Below are 21,707 nucleotides of genomic sequence, written 5' to 3'. Positions count from 1 at the left end.
TTAGAAGATGTTTTGGAAGAAATTAATAAATTAAAGAGTAATCAGCCTTCAGCACTAGATGGTATTCACTCAAGAATTCTGAAGGATTTCAAGTATGAAATTGCAAACCACTAAAAGTAAATCATTTTCACTTAAATCAGCCTCTGTATCAGATGACTGGAGAAAGGCTAATGTAACTCTGATTTTTTTTAAAAAGGTTCCAGATGTGATGCTATTGATTACAGGCCAGAAAGCCTAACTTCAGTGCAAGGAAAATTGATTGAAATTACAGTAAAGAACAGAATTACCAGACAAAGAGTAATATGCCGGAAAAGAGTCAATACAAGTCAATAAAGGGAAATAATCTTCTCACCAATTTCTCAGAATTATTTGTTAAGGTATCAACAAAAATCAAGAATGTGAGTAAGAGTGATCCAGCTGATATATTCTTGGACTTTGAGAATTCTTTGACAAAGCTCCACACCAAAGATCCGTAAGGATAGTATTCAGTCATAGGATAAGAGGAAAGGACTCATAAATTAGTACTGGTTAAAATATAGGGGAGGGAGGAGGGGGGAGGGGGAAGGGGAAAGGGCAAGAATAAATTATCAGTTTTCACATTGGAAACAGGTAAATAGTGACACCTCTCAAGGATCTGTACTGGGACTGTGCAGTTCAAAATATTAATAAATTACCTGGAAAAGGGGTTAAACAGTGACATGGCAAAGTTAGCAGAAAATAGTAAATGAATCAAGACAAGTCCAAAGCTGACTGCAAAAATTACAAAGGTATCTCACAAATTGGGTGACAAAATGTCAGATGAAATTTAAAACACTGCATATTGAAAAATAATCCTAACTAGACATACAAAATGATGGGTGATAAATTAGTTGTTACCATTTTAAAAAGTGATGTTGGAGTCACTGTGGATAGTTCTCTGAAAATATCTGCTCAATGTGCAGCAACAGTTAAAAAAGCATACAAGAATGCAAGGAACGATTAGGAAAGGGATAGATAATAAGATAGAAAGTATCAGACTGTCACTATATAAGTTCCTGGTACACACCCACACCTTGATTATTGCATCCAATTCTGGTCACTCTAGTTTTATAAAGATATATCAACATTGGAAAAGTTACAGAAAAGGGAAAGAAATATGATCAAGATTATGGAACAGCTTCCATACAAAGAGGAATTAAAAAGACTGGGACTATTCAGCTTTGAAAAGAGATGACTAAGGGGAGAGACAATAAAGGTGTATAAAATTATAAATGGTGTGGAGAAAGAGAACAGGGAAGTGTTATTTACCCCTTCACATAACAAAAGAATTAATGGTCACCTAATTAAATTAATTTGCAGTAGGTTTAAAAACATATATAAGGAAGTATTTCACACAATGCACTATCAGCCTCTGGAATTCTTTGCCAATGAATGGTGTGAAGGCTAAAATAAAACAGGTTAGAAAATGAGGTAGATTCATTGAGGTCCATCAATGGCTGTTAGCTAAATGGTCAGGGATTCAACCCAGATGTCACTAAATCTCTGACTGCCAGAAGCTGGAATGGGACAACAGTGGAGGGAACACTTGATAATTACTTGTACTGTTCTTTCCCTCTGAAGAATCTGACACTGATCACTGTTGAAAGTCAGGATATTGGGCTAGAACCATTGGACTACCCCTGAATGACCATTCTTATGCTCTTAAATAACTTACTCACGGTCACACAGTGAGTCTATGGCAGGGCCGGAGATGGAATTCACATAGACTAACTTTCAGTCTCCTGCTTTAGCTAATATACAAGTTACCATCAAAATAAAAATCTCTCTGAAATAACCGTGTTTCAGTCTGATGCAATTAGAAATGGCTGAGATATTAAATTTCCTTCTCCACAAATGCTTTGCGACCTAATAAAAAGTGCAGACCATTGTGGCAATTATTCTCTAAGAAACAGGGCTGAATTTTTGATAATTTTTCAGTGCCACTGTTCATCACAGAAGTGATTAAGTCTATTCCTTTCCCAAAGGCTGAGTTTAAGCAAGAAATTTGCTGTACCAATGCATTAAATTCAGACCCATTAAATCAGCAGCTATTATAGTGTCTCTAGAGTTGGATGTTTTTCTACAGACGAAAAAAAATTGGAGGAGAAAATTATGGGAGACGTAGGGATATTGGGAGAGACTGATAAACGGCAGCACAGAACATTGTGAAAGGGATATCTTTAAAAACAATATTGGACTCAGTATGTACCCAGGTTCACCAGTGTTAATTCCAAAACTACCCCACTGAAATCAGTCTGGGGAGCAGCAAAATTTGGTTGACATCTTGAAGTGCACTCAGTGTATTTATACTACAAAATAATGAGAGTAAAGTAATTGCATGAGATACTGATTATTTTAGCACCAGTGGAAAGAAACCATTGTTTATGAAATTTTAAAACATGTTTCTGTTTTGGTCTAGATTTGATACAGTGAAAATCATACTAAAAAGAAACAACAGCAATACACTTCTTTTTTTTGCATACCAATTTTAAACTTGAGCTTTCTAGTACAGTTTGACTTAATATATTTTAAGTATGGAGAAAATGACAATCTTTTATCCCGCAAAAAAATCAATTTAGTTCAGCCTTTTGATGTGTCAAAGCTATGTATAAATCTTAGCTGAGGAGCCACAGCTGTCAGAAGAACTAAATATATCAGAGCTTTAGATTAGGCGAGTCCAAGTAGCAAAATAAACCTACCGCAATTGACAATCCAGAACAGTCATGAGACACAACATAGATAAGGATGACATAGAAGGAAGAAATAAAAATTAAAACATCCATGCACAAACATTAGTAAAAACCATGGAGAAATGACCTTTTTCTCAGATAATATATTAATTATTCACTTCCTTTACACAATAAAAGCTTTTACTCAGGCCTATTGGGGTGCATAGCTCTACAATAAGTGTTACTCTCATGAGTAAGGGTTTCATGATCAGGAATCTAATCTGTATTTCAACTATTTTCCCCTCTTCACAGTAATAACATTCATTCTAAAGATCATGTGAAATTTATTTTAAGGAAAAAGGACAAATATATATGAAGTGTATAAATATATAGAGGAAATATAAGTAATTATCTGAATACTGGACATTACACAATTCAGTGTCTAACAGTTACCAGTGATAAGGTTAAAGTTCTGATCTTGTAATCAGATCTACTAGAATGGAACCCTGTGACCTTGCAGAGCCCTCATTGGCTTTAGAGGGGCTCTCGGTGGGCAGGAGCCTCCACTAGCAGGATTAGGGCCTAGAGTTATTGGTTGTAATGAATATTTTTTGGAAGAAGGAAACAAGAAGTTATTGCAGGGGCCCATTCTTTTAGCTCTATCAAGCGTAACAATTCCCAGTGAAGTTAATGGACTTTTGCATGCACTCTGGGCTGGAACTTGCAAGCTACCTGTAGCCTACAGAAAGGTACTGAGCACTCTAAACGTCCACTGTAATTAAAGGGAGCTGAAGGCAATGAGCTGAACCCAGGAGGTGGTTAGAACTTTGCAAGATAGGGCCTAATGACTACAGGATTAAGCCTTTGTGCTTTGGCAACATTTTAGATGCCTGACACCATATATGGCCAATGCAATAATTCTTTCCATGTGGATTAGAGCAGTGGTCCATAACCAGGAGTCTGGATCCCCCTGGGGCCCATGAGCATGTTTTAGGGGGTTTCCCAAGCATGACCAGCCTTAGACTCGCTACGGGTTTAGGGCAGAAAGCCAAAGCCCTACTGCTCAGGACAGCAGCCCCAGGCCCTGAGCCCTGCCCCATGAGGCTGAAGCTGAAGTCTAAGCAACTTAGCTTTTCATGGCCTCCTGTGTGGGAGGGCTGTGGGCAGTTGCGTTCCTTGCTACCACCCCCTAACACATGCCTTGTCTTTTATATAGAGAAAAAGAGCTGTTTTGGCACAGCTGGGCCTGGGAGCATAGGCATGTGCACAGGGTGTGCCGGGTGTGCCCAGGCACATCCTAATGTCTCAGGCTGGCTAGACCCAGCCATTTTTGTGCCCTGGACCCCACCCAGCCCAGCAGCACCGCGCAGCCCAGAAGCACTGCACGGGGCCCCTGAGGCACCCGGGAGCGCCCCGCCCCAGCGTCCTGCCCTGCAACACTGTGCGGTGACCCGGGGACACCCTTGCCCAGCCCTGCAGCACTGTGCAGCACCCCAGGGGTGCCCCTCCCCGCTGCAGCTTGGGCTGGCTCTGACTCCAGAGCTGTAAGGCAGAAGCAGAAGGTAAGGGGGGGGGGGAATAAGAGGAACGGGTGGGAAAGGAAGGGGTTTTTGCAGTGGGGAGGGTGGAGGAGGAAGAAAGGGGAATAGGTGGAAGGGGCTTGTAATGAGGGGGAGGGGAGAGGGGGAAGAAAGGGGAAGGCACCAAAGGGACAGGGTAGAGGAGACACAAATGCTAAGGGGAAAGTGGAGACAATGAGGAAAAGGGCAGGAGGGGAGGTGTCAGTGGGAGAGGGGATAGGGTGATGCTGGAAGAGGAGAGGGTAAGGGCATTGGGGATTGGAGGGGGAGGAGCTGGGAGAAGGCTTGACAGAAGGAGTAGGCTTGAGGAAGGTGGGGTTGAAGCAAGTCATGTGTGAGGGCACAGGGGCATAAGGGGAATGGGGGCAGAGGGTGCTGAGGGGATGGACATCAGGGAAAAAGGGCAAAGGGGGAAGGGGCAGTGAGGGAAGGGGGAGGCACCAGGAGGGTGCAGGGGTAAGGGAAGGTGTAGGTGCCAGGGGATTCTTGGGGTAAAGCAGAAGGACAGACACCTGCAGGGGAGGGACCAGCACCAGAGGAGAGAGGCGAGGGAGGTGTTAGATGAAGGGATGAGGAGGGGTAGCTCACATGATCAGAGTGGGGCTACTGGAGGAGTGGGCACAGGGGGGAGAGAAGGGCTGGTGAAGGGGGGGCAGGTCTCAGGAGGGCTGAGGGAAGTGAGAAAGGCAGGAGTCAGGACAGCAGAGGAGAGTGAGGGGTTGGGGGGCAGCAGGCACCAGGGGAGTTGATAGAGCAAGGGGAGGAGACATGGCAGCAGAGGGGAAAGGTAGATATTTATTAATAACTTGGGTGCCACAATGGCACATCCAAACAGGCCACATGAATTTGGTACTCATGCACAACACAAAAGTCATTCTGCTCATGGGAGGAAACTCTTAGAGGGAACACTTCCTCCCTCCCTCCCTCCCAAGCCTCTCCACCACTGCATTAATGTCACACACATTGGATTAATGCAATTGCAGGATAGTTGCATGGGGGTGGGAGGGTTGGTGGGGGCCAAACTAATCCCTATTGGTAGGAGGATGGTTACCCAGAGAGGGTTACCTCCAGGGGAGTGGCTTATGGGGGTCAGGGGCGTGGTTAACAGGGGTCAGGGGTGTGGCTAACGGGGGGGGGGTGTCAAAGTGCATTTTAAAAATATTCTTTGGGTGCAGACCCTAATGAAATGTGCTGCGCACGCCTATGCCTGGGAACATTGATAGCATGTGGCAATGGTAGGAGGGGGCCTGAAAAATAAAAAAAGGTTGTGATGAGCTCCTGAATTAGAGTAGACCTTTTTCATACATACTTATATATTTACTTTCAAATGTTTTTCCTTGATATCTCTGAGGCACTTTCTTGACATTCTATTTGTAATGATACTAAAATGATTATTTTCTGAAATATTATCCATTAAATTTAGCATTACACTGCCTTCACGTGGCAATGCTAAACCTGCAGTGCTGATTCAAGATAAATCATTAACTAATGGGGCTTACACTGAGAAACAATACTGCAAATTTGGCCAAGGCTATCCAGATTAAGAAAGTTGATAGGAGCTGCTAGGTACTCAGGATTTATGAAAATAAGGCCATTGATTTAGATGTCTAAATATAGACCTAAAAGCGCCTAGACTGGCATGATTTTGCGCAAATACTTTTAACGGAAAAGTATAGACGCAAAATCATGCCAGTGTAGACGCTCTCTTGCGCAAGAAAGCTCCGATGGCCATTTTAGCCATCGGGCTTTCTTGTGCAAGAAATTAATGTTGCTGTCTACACTGGCCCTCTTGCACAAGAATACTTGCACAAGAGGGCTTATCCCTGAGCAGGAACGTCAGAGTATTTGCTCAAGAACCACTGATTTTGTACATTACAAAATCAGTGTTCTTGCACAAATACTCACAGCCAGTGTAGACAGGTGGCAAGATTTTGCACAAAAGCAGCCACTTTTGCACAAAATAATGCTAGTCTAGACCCAGCCCTAATGTTAGCAACCCATTTCTGAAAATGTTGCCAAGCAAGACAGATTCTAAATTCGTGGAAATTGTGATCATGTTTCCAACACTGAAGGTCCCAACCCTATATGTTCTGTGGGGCATAAGTTTATCAACAGATCATAGGTTTCTCTCTCTCTCTCTTTCTCTCTCTCTGGAATTTGACTTTTGTTATCCTTCAAAAAGGAGCTGTGTCAAGCCCATCATTAACGGCTAAGCACAATTTTATATTTTAAATAGATGTCAATGCTACAGTCCTTGGTCATTTATCCAGGTTATAACAAATATAATAACACTTAATAATTTAAGTACAAAAGCAGTTTTACATGATAAAGAACAATTCCCATATAGAAATCTACCAGCAATAAACATGTTACTTGTCCTAGAAAGAAATGTTAGGGTTGTTATCATTAGTATCATTTGATAGCACTCAACAATAAACTCTTTGAATTTGATCCCCAAAATGAGCAAACAGTATTTTCAAATTATTTTCATCTTCATGGTCAAGAGTTTGTTAATGTTGGCCAAGACTAATTCAGCAATTAATGGTCTGCTTTTTCAGATAATATCTGAAAGTGAAATATCTCAATTACTTAATATTTGTAAACTAGAACAAATTCTACAGATGAAACATGGGACCATGAATATCCCATCCAAGGGCCTGAATCAAGACAGCATAAGAAAGTTCTGATTCACACTTGCAATATTAAGTAAAACAAAATCTTCATTAGATTTTTGCAAGAGAGGATCCAAGATTTCTGCTCAGTGCAGGTTGAACCTCTATAGTCCGGCAACATCCATGGTCCAGAATTATTTTAGTTCACTGGATGTGATGCCCACTTATCATGGATGTGGCTAAGTTTCCCATTACCCATAAAGTTTCTTTACAGTCTCTGGTCCTGGCTTTCAGCATTCTGTGTTATTTAGCCCTAATCGACCCCTAAATGTCTTCTAAGAGCCCAGTAAGCAGTAGAAATGTTGGTAATGATGCTAGACAATACTGACCTCCCATGGTTAGGCACTGGTCAGGTCCCGAGGGTGCCAGACTAGAGAGGTTCAACCTGTAGTATTTATTAGTTTCACCTCATTGATTCTCTTAACCTTTGAATTTAACATACTTTTGGCACTTCTGACAACATGAAGCTATACTCAATGGTCACCATTGAAATGTTGATCCATATAGTCTTAAAGTAATGAACTTATTTATTTCTACTTATTAAGCTTAGGGAATTCCTGAAATGCCCTAGTAAAGCTAATTGCTTTCAAATGATGTATGTCAACCTCCCACTGCCAGTCACTGCATATAAAGAGTGCATTTTCATTTATGTGCAAACTGAATTTAGTTAGTGGGTCTGCAAATGTAAGGACTAAGGAAATACTAAAGAACTCCCTAACTGGGTACTGAAGGCTGTTAAGAGCTTGCTCCGCTGCCGCTGGGGTCAACTATGCAACTTCTGCTTATGTCAGTCGTGCAGGACTAGATGCTAGGTGCACAAAGAGTGCTTTGGGATGCCTATCTTTCCCATGCAAAATCTTAATTATTTGCAGAAATGAATCTGAAGCATCTATTCCAGCTACAAAGGTTTTGTGCTACATTTCCTTAATTCTCCCGAATAGGCATGATTTGGAAAAACATACTCCTTTGTGTCCTTAACTGCTGAAATACTTCAAAATTATCTATACAACAGTGTGATTTCCTCGCCACTCATCAGTCCTAGTCCTAATTAGATAAATAGTGAAGATAGTTTCATATATATTTTACCATTCCTGCATTCACCACACTGAACTCTTTACCTCCCCTTCCCACAAGAGAGCCACCACTGGGGAATTTTTCTCTGGTCAGAAGTGTGGACAAAAAGTCTTCTTTCAGATCAATGTTAATCTAGTCTTTGGCTGCAAGGGAACACTGGATTAAATGCAGGGTCCTGAAAGCTTCCAGTTAGTACCCAAGTAAAGCACTTCTCTTAAACATGTCAAGTCTGAGGCAAGGGTTTCTTTGCTGTTCTCAAATTAATGTTGTGCAGACAGCAGCATGATGATCTGTCGCCAAGCCATTCACTGACTCTCAGCTAAACCTGTACTCTGTCACCTTTAATCTTCTTCTCCCTCCCACATACATAACTCTGCCCTGATCCCTTTGTCCAATTTGCTTTTATTCCTTCCCTTTCTCTTCCCTTTCCATTCTTCCACCATTCTTCTGCTGCAGTTGGCTTTTTGTCTCTCACAAAGTAAGCTTCTGGTTTTGTGTCAGAAGAGCTTTAGTAGCCCAGATCCACTCTTGCATGTCATTTATTCTCACAAGAATTTGATTAGTACCACAGTAATCCAAACACATGTTCTCTATACCTCACTATTGCACCTGGTCCTAGTCAAAGTCCTATATAATATGACCTCAAGACTCTTGCACAGCTATATTTTGAGATCACCCCCCAACCCTGTCCTCTCTATATGGATCAGTTGCAGTGTTCCTTCTCCCATGAAAAGATAAGTTTACTGGTTCCCTTAAAAGCATTTACCAAAGTTGCAGATGCATGTAGAGTCAATATCCTTCAGAGGGCACCATGGGGTTGGGTTATTAACTGGAACTCTAATACAATGCACAGACAGCTGGTCTCCACTATGCAAACCACTGTCAAATCATTGAGAAATATCATAAATAAATCATTGCTAGAAGACTTGACACTTTAAACATAATCAGTGTCCAAGAGCAAGGTGGCTACTTTACCTGGTCTTTCATGGTCTTCCCTAAATCTTTAACATCTTTCATGTTAATAGCATTCTTCCCTCCCTTTTCTTTACCCTTCTTCTTGTTCTTCTTTTTGAACAGGCATTTCTTACACAGGCAAAAGCAGCAGGTAAGGATTAATAGGACTGCAACTATGGCTATGGCTATTAAGGCCCAAGGTGGCACTGCAAGAGAAAAAGAAACACACACACACGCAATGGCCCACCGTTAATAAATTTAAATGTAAAAAAAACCAGACTTCATTTGCAGACAAAACTTTTATCAAGCCCTTGAGCAAATATTTAAAAATATGCCATTGATGTGTATATTTTTATATGGAACATTTACAGAGAGAACATCAATATAAGAAAGCATACATTATTTAGCTACATACTCGGAAACAAAAAACAAAGAATGCAACTTGCAATTATTTCGATGAATTAGCAGGAATAATTTGATTTGTCTAAGGTACTCACCAGCTATGCATCTTGCAAAAATAAAATAAAAAAACACTGCTAAAATATTAACCATGTTAAGAGAAATTTGTTTACTTCTTTCTGAATAATCATTCGTGGAACGCACCTGGCATTACAGCCTAGTAAACCATCCTAGTCTGAAGTCACATGGCACTGCTTTGGGACTTGCCTCCAATAGAGCTTAGGTAAAGAAATTTATCTGATCTGCACCGTCAACTTTAATGACCGGCATTTCTCTGCTGCTTTATTTGACAGACTAGTGGGCTACTCTTTATGGATGGAGGTCAAGGTCATCAGTAAGCAATAACCAAGGTCAGAGGACTGCCCGATCCAGCATCCATGCTGATAACGATCAAGTCCTCCGGATATTGGCAATGTTTCAGTGTATATCTATGTCTTCATTAAATTCTTATCAAGAAAAACATAAGCATTAAGTTTAGTCATTCAGTCCAGGATTCTGGACATGGCTGTAATACAAACAGATAATACATAATAATAATGATGATGACGATGTCTTGCAAAAATTAAGAAGAGAATGATCTTCACATAAATAAAATGTAATATGACCTTTGTTGATTACCATATGTCTCATTGATGTACATAACAAATACCTAAAATGGGATAAACAAGAGGGTTTTAAAGCGGAAAATCATTTTTGTGTCTTAAAATGTTCTCTGCCTGTCAGATCTGCAAAATGGTCTCTCGACTCAATAAATAAAAATCTCTAAAATTACCCAGAGCACAACAGAACTGTGAACCTAATTCAACAAATTTGCACCAATAAATCACAAAAGGAGAGTAGGCAGTGAAAACACAACAAAACTAATTGCTTATAGTAGCCAAGTGGAGTGGAAAGGATGACTACTGGAAGTTACACTAGAAATTGACACTTCAAAAGGAAATTAAAATATTAGTGAGCAGCTTCCTTATTTATACTTTTTATTTTTCAAACTGCTTTTCTGATAGATATAAAAAAGACTGCAGGAAACCTATTTGGAATAGGTAAATAATACCGTAGCACTTCATATGCCTACAAATGTTCATTTAATGTAGTTGCCATAAAAGAGATGTTGTACCGTATGTAAAATAAATGTGAACTGATGATCAAAGAAATGAATGTTAGCAGGTACTGTAAGCAGATTAGCAGCTGTTTAAGAGAAATATTTTATAGAGACAGAACTAGCAGTTCTAGAGGTAGGGCTGCATTGAGATCTGCACTTCTCACAAGACTAAAATGTCCATTTCATGCTTTACCGATTGAATTTTGTTTTCAAATTGGGCACAACACTTTAGAGGGCAATTGAGTTTTCTATGTGATTTATTTTTTGTAAAGTATTTACTAACTTTTCCAGAAGAAACAGTTCAAACATTCTGCCTTTAGGAAATTTTACCTTGTTTTCCCCATGTTTCTTTGGGTTCCTCTTATTAAAAAAACAACCACTCAAGCCCACAGTCCAAATATCACATGTATACACAGTTTTCTACAACAGAGGTATAGCACACTTTTAACATCTGAAATTAAATACATGAAGGCTACGTCTACACTGGTGGCTTCTTGCGCAAGAACAATTGTTCTTGCGCAAAAACTTCTCGGGTGTCTACACTGCACGCATGTTCTTGCGCAAATAAATTTACAGTCTAGCATCGGAAAACAGGGCTTCTTCTGGAAGAATTATTCCTCTCCCCACCAGGAATAAGCCCTCTTGGGCAAGAGCTCTTGCCCAAGAGGGCAGTGTAGACAGACAACATGAATTTCTTGCACAAGAAACCCCTATGGCTAAAATGGCCATCAGAGCTTTCTTGCGCAAAAGAGCGTCTACACTGCCATAGACGCTCTTGCGCAAAAGCACATCTCTTCCGCAAAAGCACATGCCAGCATAGATGCGCTCTTGTGGAAGACTTTTTGTGCAAGAACTCTTCTGCAAAACAGAGTAGCCAAAGTGCTAGACTCCTTATTCAAGATAATCTAATTGAGTTACGTCAAGATTAGACAAAGGAATGTTTCTGCATTCCAGTGCTGCCAACCCATGTTTCCAGCTGTGCTTTGCACATACTCCCAGTAATTGTGGGAGGCAGGCTGGCAACAGGAAGATGGACTCCAGAAGACAGAAAGGACTTGGGGGGTGGGGTGGCAGAGAAGATGGGAGGAAAGGGAGGATGAGGCAAACAGAACACACACACAGGGTATGAGATACAAGGGTTTGAGGCTTCAGATGGGCAGAAGGCGTGTTAGCCTAGATGTACACGTTGCCTGGGAAGAAAGATGATACAAGAGTGGGGTGGGTGCCTGGGGGTGTCAAGTGCCTTCATGTTAAAATCATATTGAATGCAGAGGTCCTTTTGCATTGCAGGCATGGTTCCTCAGAGTAGCAAGGCAGCAGCACCATGGGGAGTTCTTCAAGCAATGTTGCCATAGCGCAGAGACCCTCAGCTCCTTTGTTTAATTGTTTATTGTTTATTTTAATCAATTTGTAATTAATTGCAGACAATAACTCTTGTGTTCTAATTAAATCAAGAACAAATGACTGCAATGCTCCAAGTGACACAGAATTTTTAATTTCTCTCTTCAAAGAAGACACTCCCCAGTTCCTTTTGTTAAAGCAAATACAGGTATAAAGGAAGGAAACTTTTAAGGCAGACCAAGCTCTGGAGACTTTCAAAAAGGCTGCAACAGCCAAATCTCCTAGAAAAGGAAGACCCCCCCCCCCAATCCAGACAGACTGTAGAGAATATTTTCTTTAACACGAGTGCACAATCTCTGTCAAGAAGATGGCTCATCACAATACTGCTGCTGGCAGAGAACACTCAGCCTCATATTACTGGCACTGGATGTCCCAATGAGATTTAAAACAAGTACAATTTCAACTGTACAGGCTTTGAAACAGAACGAGGTGTTTTCTTTGCTTGGTTTCAAAATGTTTCATGGAAACTGTATTTATTATTAATTCTTTCTGAGCAGAATTAATCATGCTGTGTGATAAAACCAAGATTTTCACAAGAGACTTGTAATTTTGAGTAGTTCAATTTTTTGAACTACTTCTGATACCTGAAGGAGGCTTAATTTTAAGAATGAGCTGAGCCTCTGAAAATGAGGCCCCATTAAGATGCGTCCAGTCGGGCATCCCACAACAGAGACATTCTAAATCACTAGTCACTTTTGAAACAGTATGCCTAGAGCCTTTAATTTCCTGACATACCGAATATGAAGAATGAGGAAGATATCTGTATTAATGTTATGAACATTAGGAATGTGTGGATTTGGTGGTTATTGTGGAATGGCTTACTCTATGGAATCCTAAAGATTAATTCCAGCTGAGTTTTTCCCATTCAATCAACAATATAAATTGCTGGAAGGTGATCTTGGAACCCCTCTAAAGAAATGCATAACCCAGTATGATCAGATCACACATACTGCTGAAAACACAAGGATATGTAGGGGCAAGGACTCTTGAGGAAAAAAACCCATTGAATGGCTGAAAAGGATAAAAGGTAGACTGTGACTCAAGGGAGACAGACTGACTAATGGGTCAGACCATGAGAAATGCAGGAGCAGTAGGAGGCACAGTCTGTCTTGACCAGATCCAATGAAGGGTGCCTGTGCTTGTAACAAATGGGAATAACATATAGTGGGGGGGAGGGAGGCTAAATTTTAACTACGATAGCACGCATGTAGGATTTTGTCACCCCATCTGATATGTTCTTGTGGACAAATACCTATACTTGTTTTTAAGAAACTATCTTGAGTCACTGCAATTTCATATTTGCCACGTGCTTTTGGAAAGAAGTCTATGACAACGGCCAAACCCAGAGGGACCTGCTGAAGCTGACAGTGTGGTTTGTCAACAAGGATGCTGCCATCTAGTGATCCAGTCTGAAGTGAGCTGAATCTCAGGATTTGATGCAGAGAAATTTAGGCATAGGCCTGTCACCTGGAAAGGGTACCCATGACAGAAGTCAAAGGAACAGCTCCCCCCGAAACAATAACATCAAACCAAAGAGATAATCATCAGAATTGTATCCTTAGCCATATATCTTGGGGACCATTTCTATAGCCCTTACTATGTTGAACAGCCATGACTTATGAGAGTAGTCCCATTGAATCCACCTAGTGCTAAAGGACAACTTATGTGAGTGAGCCACAAAATGGCTAGAGTTGCAAAATTGTGTCCTTTGTATAAAAGCTCTTGTGTGTGTGTGTGTGTGTGTGTGTGAGTGTGTGAGGGTTAGCTATACAAAAACTGGTTGGAGAAATTCAGTGCTGACATTCCAGTGAGACTACTGAATGCCAGGGAGGACAACTGACCCTTGAGAAAGAGGCAGCGTGAGGGAAGAAGAAAGCTTCATATCAGTCTCGAAGTGCTAATGTTAGTGCAGACTGCAAAGGTAGAGTCCCTATGGCTAAAAACTAAAACTGCCTTAATAAATATGAACATCTGTACATCTACCAAATGGCGTATAAGATAGCCCTTGTTTGGAAAGCTTCAATGCTGATTTTCACAGGTTCTAATTCAGGGCAGGCACCACTGGCTTTGGATGTGCCTCTGTGGAATGAATCTATATTTTTATAAGGACATGTGCAAGCTTGTCGTAATTCTCACATACATATTACCCTTCTTGTGTTGACTAACTTACTGACAACTACAAGGTGACCAGAAGTCTAATAAGTTTTATGTTTTGTACTGTATCACCTTAACACAGTCATATGTATGAATCTGCATACAGGAGCAGAACTTGACGATAAGCTTGCAGCAACTATAATGGATTATTCTGGAATAATCAAAAGCAACCTCATACTTAATTTAGCACATCAGCTGCTGCTACCTCAGTATAGAAGAAGTTTTATGCATGGGTTCGGTTTGTGAAATATTCATATTTTCCAGTTTGCTTTGTAACTCCTACTGTCTTCAGCTTGTCTTTTTTTCTATAGCCTAGCAACATACACACAGGGTAAGGTAGGGAAGGAAGAGATAATTGCCAATAGACACAAAATACCATATTTGCCAACATTTATAATTGATCAGAAGGGACAACTTTGTTAAGGCTTTTTATTTGATTTAAATTGAAATATTGGACTCTGCCTTTGGAAACAAATTGAATCTAACAGTGGAAATTTTCCAGGTTTTAGATTATCATAAAAATACTTTAAAAACTAAATGATAAAAAAAATTATCCTACCTAGTTTGAAGATGGAATTCTGTAGCAGAAGAACTTGACATTGGTAAAATATAGTCTAACTAGAAGATTAACCCAGCATTGCTCAGGTCCTTAACTCAATTCATTTTAGTTTTTTTGGAAAATAAAATGAAAATGTACATGCTCCATTTAAATAATTGCTCTGGGGTGAAGTGGGGAATCAGGTGCTCAATATGCAGGCTGCCTGGGGAAAGAAGACCACTCGAGCCCTCTCTCACTGTAGCAGTTTGGGGCCAGGTGAGAAGCACCACTCCATGGCTACTGCAGCTCCAGGGAAGCGTTGCATGGCCCCTCGGTGGATAGGTCCAGGTTCATCTGTCTCCAGTGCTTCCCAGCTGGAGTGGTAACAGCTAGTAATGTCCCCATACAAATTGGGGTTCAGAGAGCTTCCTCAGCTAGCCCCTTTCATCTGCCTGGTGATTCTGTCTCTTTTCTGTATGGTTTGATGAGAAGCAATCCAATTCCAGACACATCCCATTTTCCTGGCACAGCCAAACCCTTACCTTGTTTAAGTTATGAGAAGAGGAATCCGTATATCAAATTTGGTGGTCCTATCTCTTACCATTCAGGAGGAGTTCTCGAACAAACAGACAGACGAATTCTCAAACAGATTAAATTAAATACACATCAAATCCTGGGCACCCAAGTTCCCATGTTTATATTCATAGAACAGGGATCATTCATTTTAAATTCTGAGTTTTCTGACTAAATGAGACCAGACATGTTCATTCAATGTCAAGTGCAAAAATACTCCTCCCATGGAGAGAGCTTAAATATTTGGAAGGATAAGAACAAGGGGGGAAAGATAAAGAGACTGGAGTAAGGAAGTGTCAGAGAATGCAGAAAACAGCACACACACATACACACACACACACACACACACACACACACACACACAAAAGAGGAAAATTTGTTTAAAAGTCTAGTGCTTTGAACTCACCCAAGGACACCACAAGGGAGACCCAATTAAATGTCTGGAATAAAAATCATACTACAAAAAAGGAGAATGTGCATGGGAAAGGGAAAGAAAAGAAAGGAACAAAGAGAGAAAAAGCAAAAAAACAAACAAACAAAAATCCCACCACCCAGCATATGTAACATCCCTAAATGTAGTTTATTTATGGATAAATTTGTGAGCACAAGGGCTAGAGGTAGTGGACAGTCATCATAAGAAGTGGGGGTGAGGGAGGAAGGCCCCCAAACCACTAAAAACAAAAACAACCATCACATACAAATCGGCCAGAACAGACAGCGTTTCTCCTTCCTCCAATCTATAGCATAAGGGAAAAGCTTTGTGCTTTGAAGCCTAAAACAAGGAAGAGGGAAAGAAAGAATGCTTCTCTTTGAACTAAGAGGGTCAAGTGAATTCTAAAATTAATTGTCCTTTAGGAGAAAGGCCCTGCCACTATCCCACTTCTATTTAAGATAGTGGAATAGTAGCTAAAACCCCATAGCCATGGTATACCACAGGAAAACAGATGGCCTCTAAGCCAATCAGAAACCAAACCATGCAGGGATTTATTGATCAAAATCAACATCTCAGCCAGAATTCATGCTCTCCGTGATACATGTTACTCAGTAAACAGGCAGCTGCAATTTCCAAATGGTTTGAAGTCATAGTGCCATGTGAGACACACTGAAGCATTCCAACGGTGGTGGCAAACTCTGGCAAGTTTCATACATGAAAAAAAGGGTTGCAAGCATCTTGTAAAATGCTGATGTTGGAAAGTTGTTTTTGAAACAGCTGCTCTCTCAACAGAGGCTTTGACGACAGATACTGTCAATAAAGCCTCTGTCAAAAAAGAGCATCCAGACTACAATCAGTATTGTGGACAAAGCAAGCCGCTTTTTTGAAAGAGAGTCTAGATGCTCTCTTTCGAAAAAGCACAGTTTGCATGCAATCGCACCTTTTTTCAAAAGAGTACTTGAGGTTTACCACTGTTGACATAACTGCCGCGTTCTGTCAACTTACTGTCGACAGAACACAGGGGTAGCGTAGATGCAGGTATAGTTTTGTCAACAAAAGACAACTTTTGTCGACAAAACCCTGTAGTCTAGACACACCCTGTGTGTGTCCATCCACGAGAAACTGAGGATTGCAAACCTGCAGATTGCATATTGGAGTAACAAACCTCAGTTTTAATTTTAGGAAGAACTGGTTAGGTGCAAAAGCACGTTTTAGTTAGTCTTTTCTATAACATGTTCTAGATCAGGGGTGGGCAAAACGGCCTCTGCGGGCCAGATGTGGCCCGCCAAGTGGGTTGATCTTGCCTGTGGAGGTCCTGCTGCTCTCCTGCCCCCAGGCCAATTACGGCTTGGGAGAAGGAGGAGTGTGCAAAGTTTCTTCCGCCTTGCCCCCTCCCTGCGAGGACCACATGGCGCTTAGAAATGCCACATGCTCCTGGCAGGGTGGGAAGAGGCTTTGCATGCGCCCCTGCCCCCAAACCCTGATTGGCCTAAGGGTAGGAGGGGGAATGTGCAAAGGGTAGGAGGGGGAATGTGCCAGGGGCATGGGCTTCTAGGGGAAACCTCGGGGGCGGAGGGGAGGGCAAAGGTACCCCCAGTTATGGTCTGTGAGTGGGGAAGCAGGGAAGTATCCTAGCCCTGCCCCTTCTGCTTCAGGCCCTGTCCCTTCCAGAGTGGCCCAGGGTCACTTCAAAGATTTCTGAAGTTGTCCCTGGCAAAAAATGATTGCCCACCCCTGTTCTAGGTTTACTTCAGTATTTACTTTTGACAGTGGCAAAATAGAAAAGAAAGGTCAGATTCAAAGTTGCCCAACAGCACCTTTACAGCTAGAAGGTATTAAAAAAATCTCCCTATCTCCAGAAATCCACATCCACCAAACTAACCTATAACACAGGTGAAAGAAGATGAGACTCAGTCTGATTGAAGAACATGCGCTCTGGGAACACATCCAAGAATGTAAACCATGGGAGAGGATACCATTGCTGACTGAGGAAGGAGTATGCAGGTACCAGAAAACACAAATATAAGTGCTGGTGTGCTAGAATGCCAGAATGCAGTGGGAAGGCATGAAGAAGAGAAACCACCAGTCTATCACATCAATGCAGTTTAAATTATTAATGCTCACTACTGGCCCATGTTTTTCCCCAAACACAGTTACATATGGCTCTGTGAGCACACTTTGAGTATGACATTCACACTTCACTCCCATTTTCACTTCCTTACATCTATCTCAGATTCTCTCTGTGGCTCTCAGTATTTTAACATACTACAATGTGTGTTTATCTCCAACCTACCACTAGAGGGAGGCAGGACAAAGCACCTTAATGAAATGAAATGATGCTGACATTTCCCCCTCTGTCTATTGTTTGAGCATCAGAGTGCTCTTGCAGAAGGCAGTCGCTATGAATAGCTTCTGGAAATCACGGAAGCCGTAACTGAACTAAGAGATATGTGTTATGACAGCAAAACTTGCCTCTATGCAAAACAGTGTGACATGAAAGTGTGCTGATCAGATGGGTTTCACTTGTTGAATATGAGGCTGCCTCTCTGTGTGTTAGCTGTTATCATGCAAATTCACTCAACACTTTGCATTGCTGAGCATTCCAAACTTGGCAAATGGACTGACCTGCAGTCTAGCAGGCACAGAGGAGCTGCAGCCTGGTTTCTGGCAGCGGTAGATAGGATTATACACATAGCCAAGACACCTGTTGAGCAGACCTGCCTACCTTGCACTTCAAAAGCCTGAGGCCAAATTTACATAAAGATGATACTAATTTACATAAATATACTTTACGAATGATTGGAAATGCAGTTAAATTATTGGAAAATACAATTTTTAAAATTAGTTCATCTTCAGGGCAGAGGGCAGGCTTCTATAGAGAAACATCAGGCTAGTCCTATGGTTTTTGCCCCATGAAAGCTCATAGTACACCTTCAATATTTTTGTTAGTCTATGTCTACACTATCAGGTTATTTCGAAATAAGAATGACAACTTGGGCTATGTCTAGACTGCCGGCTTCTTTCAGAAGAAGCTTTTCCGGAAGAGATCTTCTGGAAAAACTTCTCTCGAAAGAGAGCGTCCACACAGTGAAAGTGCATCAAAAAAGCAATCTGCTTTTTCAAAAGATAGCATCCACATTTATAGGACACTATCTCGCATTTAATTTGTGATTACTATGGGTGGAGTGGCCTCCAGGGTACCTGTGCTTTTTCCTGGAAGCCTCTTCTTTTGAAAAAAAACCCTCTTCCCCATCCACACATGCTTTTTCCTGAAAGAGCGCTCTCAGAAAAAGTCTTCTTCCTCATAGAAAGAGGTTTACTGCTTTTGGGAAAAACCTTGCATTCTTTTGACTTTCTGTCGAAGGAACACAGTTGCAGTGTGGACGTAAGTGTAGTTTTTCCGGAAAAACTCTGCAGTCTAGACATACCCTCAGAGTTAACATGATCAGGTACAGTGCAGAGGAATATTAAGTTTTGTGGCTTGGGTGACATTGTATTAGACTACAGTGGTTTTCATCAATAGACCTCAAAGCCCTTTACAAAGGAGATTGGTATCATCAAGCCCATTTTACAAGTGGGGAAACTGAGGCACCAAGCTGGGAATACAACCCAGGTCTCACACGTCCCATGCAAGTGCTCTGTCCCCCTCAGAACACAATAGCAAGAAGAATGATTAAAGGTCTAGAGAACATGACCAATGAAGGAAGGCTGAAAGAATTTGGTTTAATTTAGAAAAGAGAAGATTGAGGGGGGAAGGGGGACCTGATAGCTGTTTTCAGGTATCTAAAAGTGTGTCAAAAGGAGGAGAGAGAAAACATGTTCATCTTGGCCTCTGAGGATAGAGCAAGAAGCAATGGGCTTAAACTGCAGCAAGGGAGGTTTAGGTTGGACATTAGGAAAAAGTTCCTAACTGACAGGATGGTTAAACACTGGAATAAATTGCCCAGGGAGGTTGTGGAATCTCCATCCCTGGAGATATTTAAGAGTAGGTTAGGTAAATGTCTATCAGGGATGGTCTAGACAGTACTTGGTCCTGCCATGAGGGCAGGGGACTGGACTCAATTACCTCTTGAGGTCCCTTCCAGTCCTAGTATTCTATGATTCTATGTTTATTAGCTTATAGAAACTGTAAGTAAATTTAGTGCTCACAAAAGGTCTTAGAGTTATTGCTCTGCAAATGATGTCCTCTGTTTATCCACCACACACATACAGTGCAGGTAAATAGCAGTGCATGTTTATTCACCATAATGAGTGCCAGGGAAGTGATCACATGAGGCTTTCCTGTTGTGTTCCCTCCCTCTGGGGCATCTGGTATTGACCACAGTTGGAAGACAGGATACTGGGCTAGATGGACCTTTGGTCTGACACAATATGGCTGTTCTTATGTTCTGATGGCAGTTTCTGAACGCCGGACAGAAATGATGTTAGGTCACTCGCCTGATCTGACATTCTCCATTCCCTTACTTGTTTGTTCTCTTATGGTAAATTATCAAAAATCATGAACTAGATGGTGAGGAAAAGGCACAAGCCACGAATGTATAATAAAAATGCGAACCCCCGCCCCCCCCCCACATGGGGTGTATTATATTAATCAAAACAGCACTGAATCTCTGCAGGGAGCTGCCTGCAATCCCTTATACTGATCTCCGTGCGAAACCACTAACCCTAATATTGGACAGTCTCTGCTATCGCTCAGCCTTCCATCAAACTCAGATTTTAAACTGGCAGCTGTTACGGTTCTCAGAGTAATTGCAACTGTTTACTTCCTATGTGTATGAAATAAGATCATCATGTTGAAGACAAGGATTTTCATTTTTTAAATTTTTTAGCACTGGCCCTACAATTGACAGGTTTTTTTGGTATTATATATATCTTTGTTTCTGTTATTTCCACTCCAGCTCATCTGAAGAAGTGGGTTTTGCCCACAAAAGCTCATGATACTATATATTTTTGTTAGTCTCTAAGGGTACATCTACACAACAGAGTTAAAGTTGAATTAAGCTATGCAACTTAAGCTACATCAATTGCGTAGCTTAAGTTGAAATAGCTTAATTCAGCTTTTTTGGCTATCTACACAGCAGGAAGTCAAAGAAAAAACACCCTTCCTTTGATTTCCTTGACTCCTCATGAAATGAGGGTTAGCATGAGTGGGAATAAGAAGTCCTCCAGCTTGACATTATTTCGAAATAATGGCTTGCAGTGTAGAGACACACTATGTTATTTTGGAATAACATCAGTTATTCTGAAATAATGCCTCTGTGTAGACATAGTTTAATGAGCCACAGGACTACTCATTACTTTTAAAGTTACAGACTAACACAGCTACCCCTCTGAGATATTTTTTTAATTGGAATCCACGAGAGCAATGACAGAAATGATCTTGTACTGAGAGCCACCAGAGTGTCTGTGTGGAGCTATACTGACTTCAGATAGACTCTAAGAAGGCACTGATAGGCCTTTACCCATAGCTTATTGCAGCACAACCACCCAAGATTCAAGTATCTTTTGCTGTTAAAATCAGGGAAACAACTGACCATGAAAAACAGTTCACATTTTCAATACTAAAACCTTTGTAATTTTTCAAAAGGAAACCTCTCTTCTTATCATTTCATTAGGAAAGCATTGCTTAAATGGAGTTAACAGCTGGAGTGGTTTCATTTCCAAGTAGGGACAGGAGCTCTTTTAATGTCTTTCTGTTTGTCAGCAATTTTTTTCCTCATTAAATTCTTAAATCAAACACCTGGAGTGTTGAAAAATTCAACTAGCCAATCAATCAAATGACAAACCAAAAAATCTAATTACTCTCAGAGTTTCATTCAGATTTTTTATATGCTGCATGTTAGGTCAATTGTATTATGTATGTAGTAACTGATGATGAAATAGGTTGCGTCTTTCTTGTGCCGGGATGGTATCTAATGATTCTGAATAATGGGCAAATATGCACATTTATTTTACTGTACAACAACCCCAATAAATCAATTCAACTTTGGCATTTTCTCATATTTTTAACTGTACACATTTAGCTTTGAACTAACAGAGATTCTTTTATATGCAATACTATCCCTATTCTTATTACATTATTG

At 40.9% G+C, this 21,707-nt stretch overlaps 1 protein-coding gene across 2 annotated transcripts in view; it reads right to left on the bottom strand.

Moving 5' to 3' along the window:
• SYT1 (synaptotagmin 1) overlaps positions 1-21,707 on the bottom strand; it is a 520,808-nt gene that overhangs the window by 134,798 nt on the left and 364,303 nt on the right. For both annotated transcript variants that reach the window (XM_075932323.1, XM_075932321.1), the window contains exon 5: positions 8,989-9,173. In XM_075932323.1, the coding sequence (XP_075788438.1) occupies positions 8,989-9,173 (185 nt within the window). The remainder of the gene's footprint in view (positions 1-8,988; positions 9,174-21,707) is intronic.

The sequence above is a fragment of the Pelodiscus sinensis genome, chromosome 1 (assembly GCF_049634645.1).
Source record: "Pelodiscus sinensis isolate JC-2024 chromosome 1, ASM4963464v1, whole genome shotgun sequence".
NCBI classification, from domain to species: domain Eukaryota; kingdom Metazoa; phylum Chordata; order Testudines; family Trionychidae; genus Pelodiscus; species Pelodiscus sinensis.
This window is presented reverse-complemented; position numbering and strand designations above follow the sequence as displayed.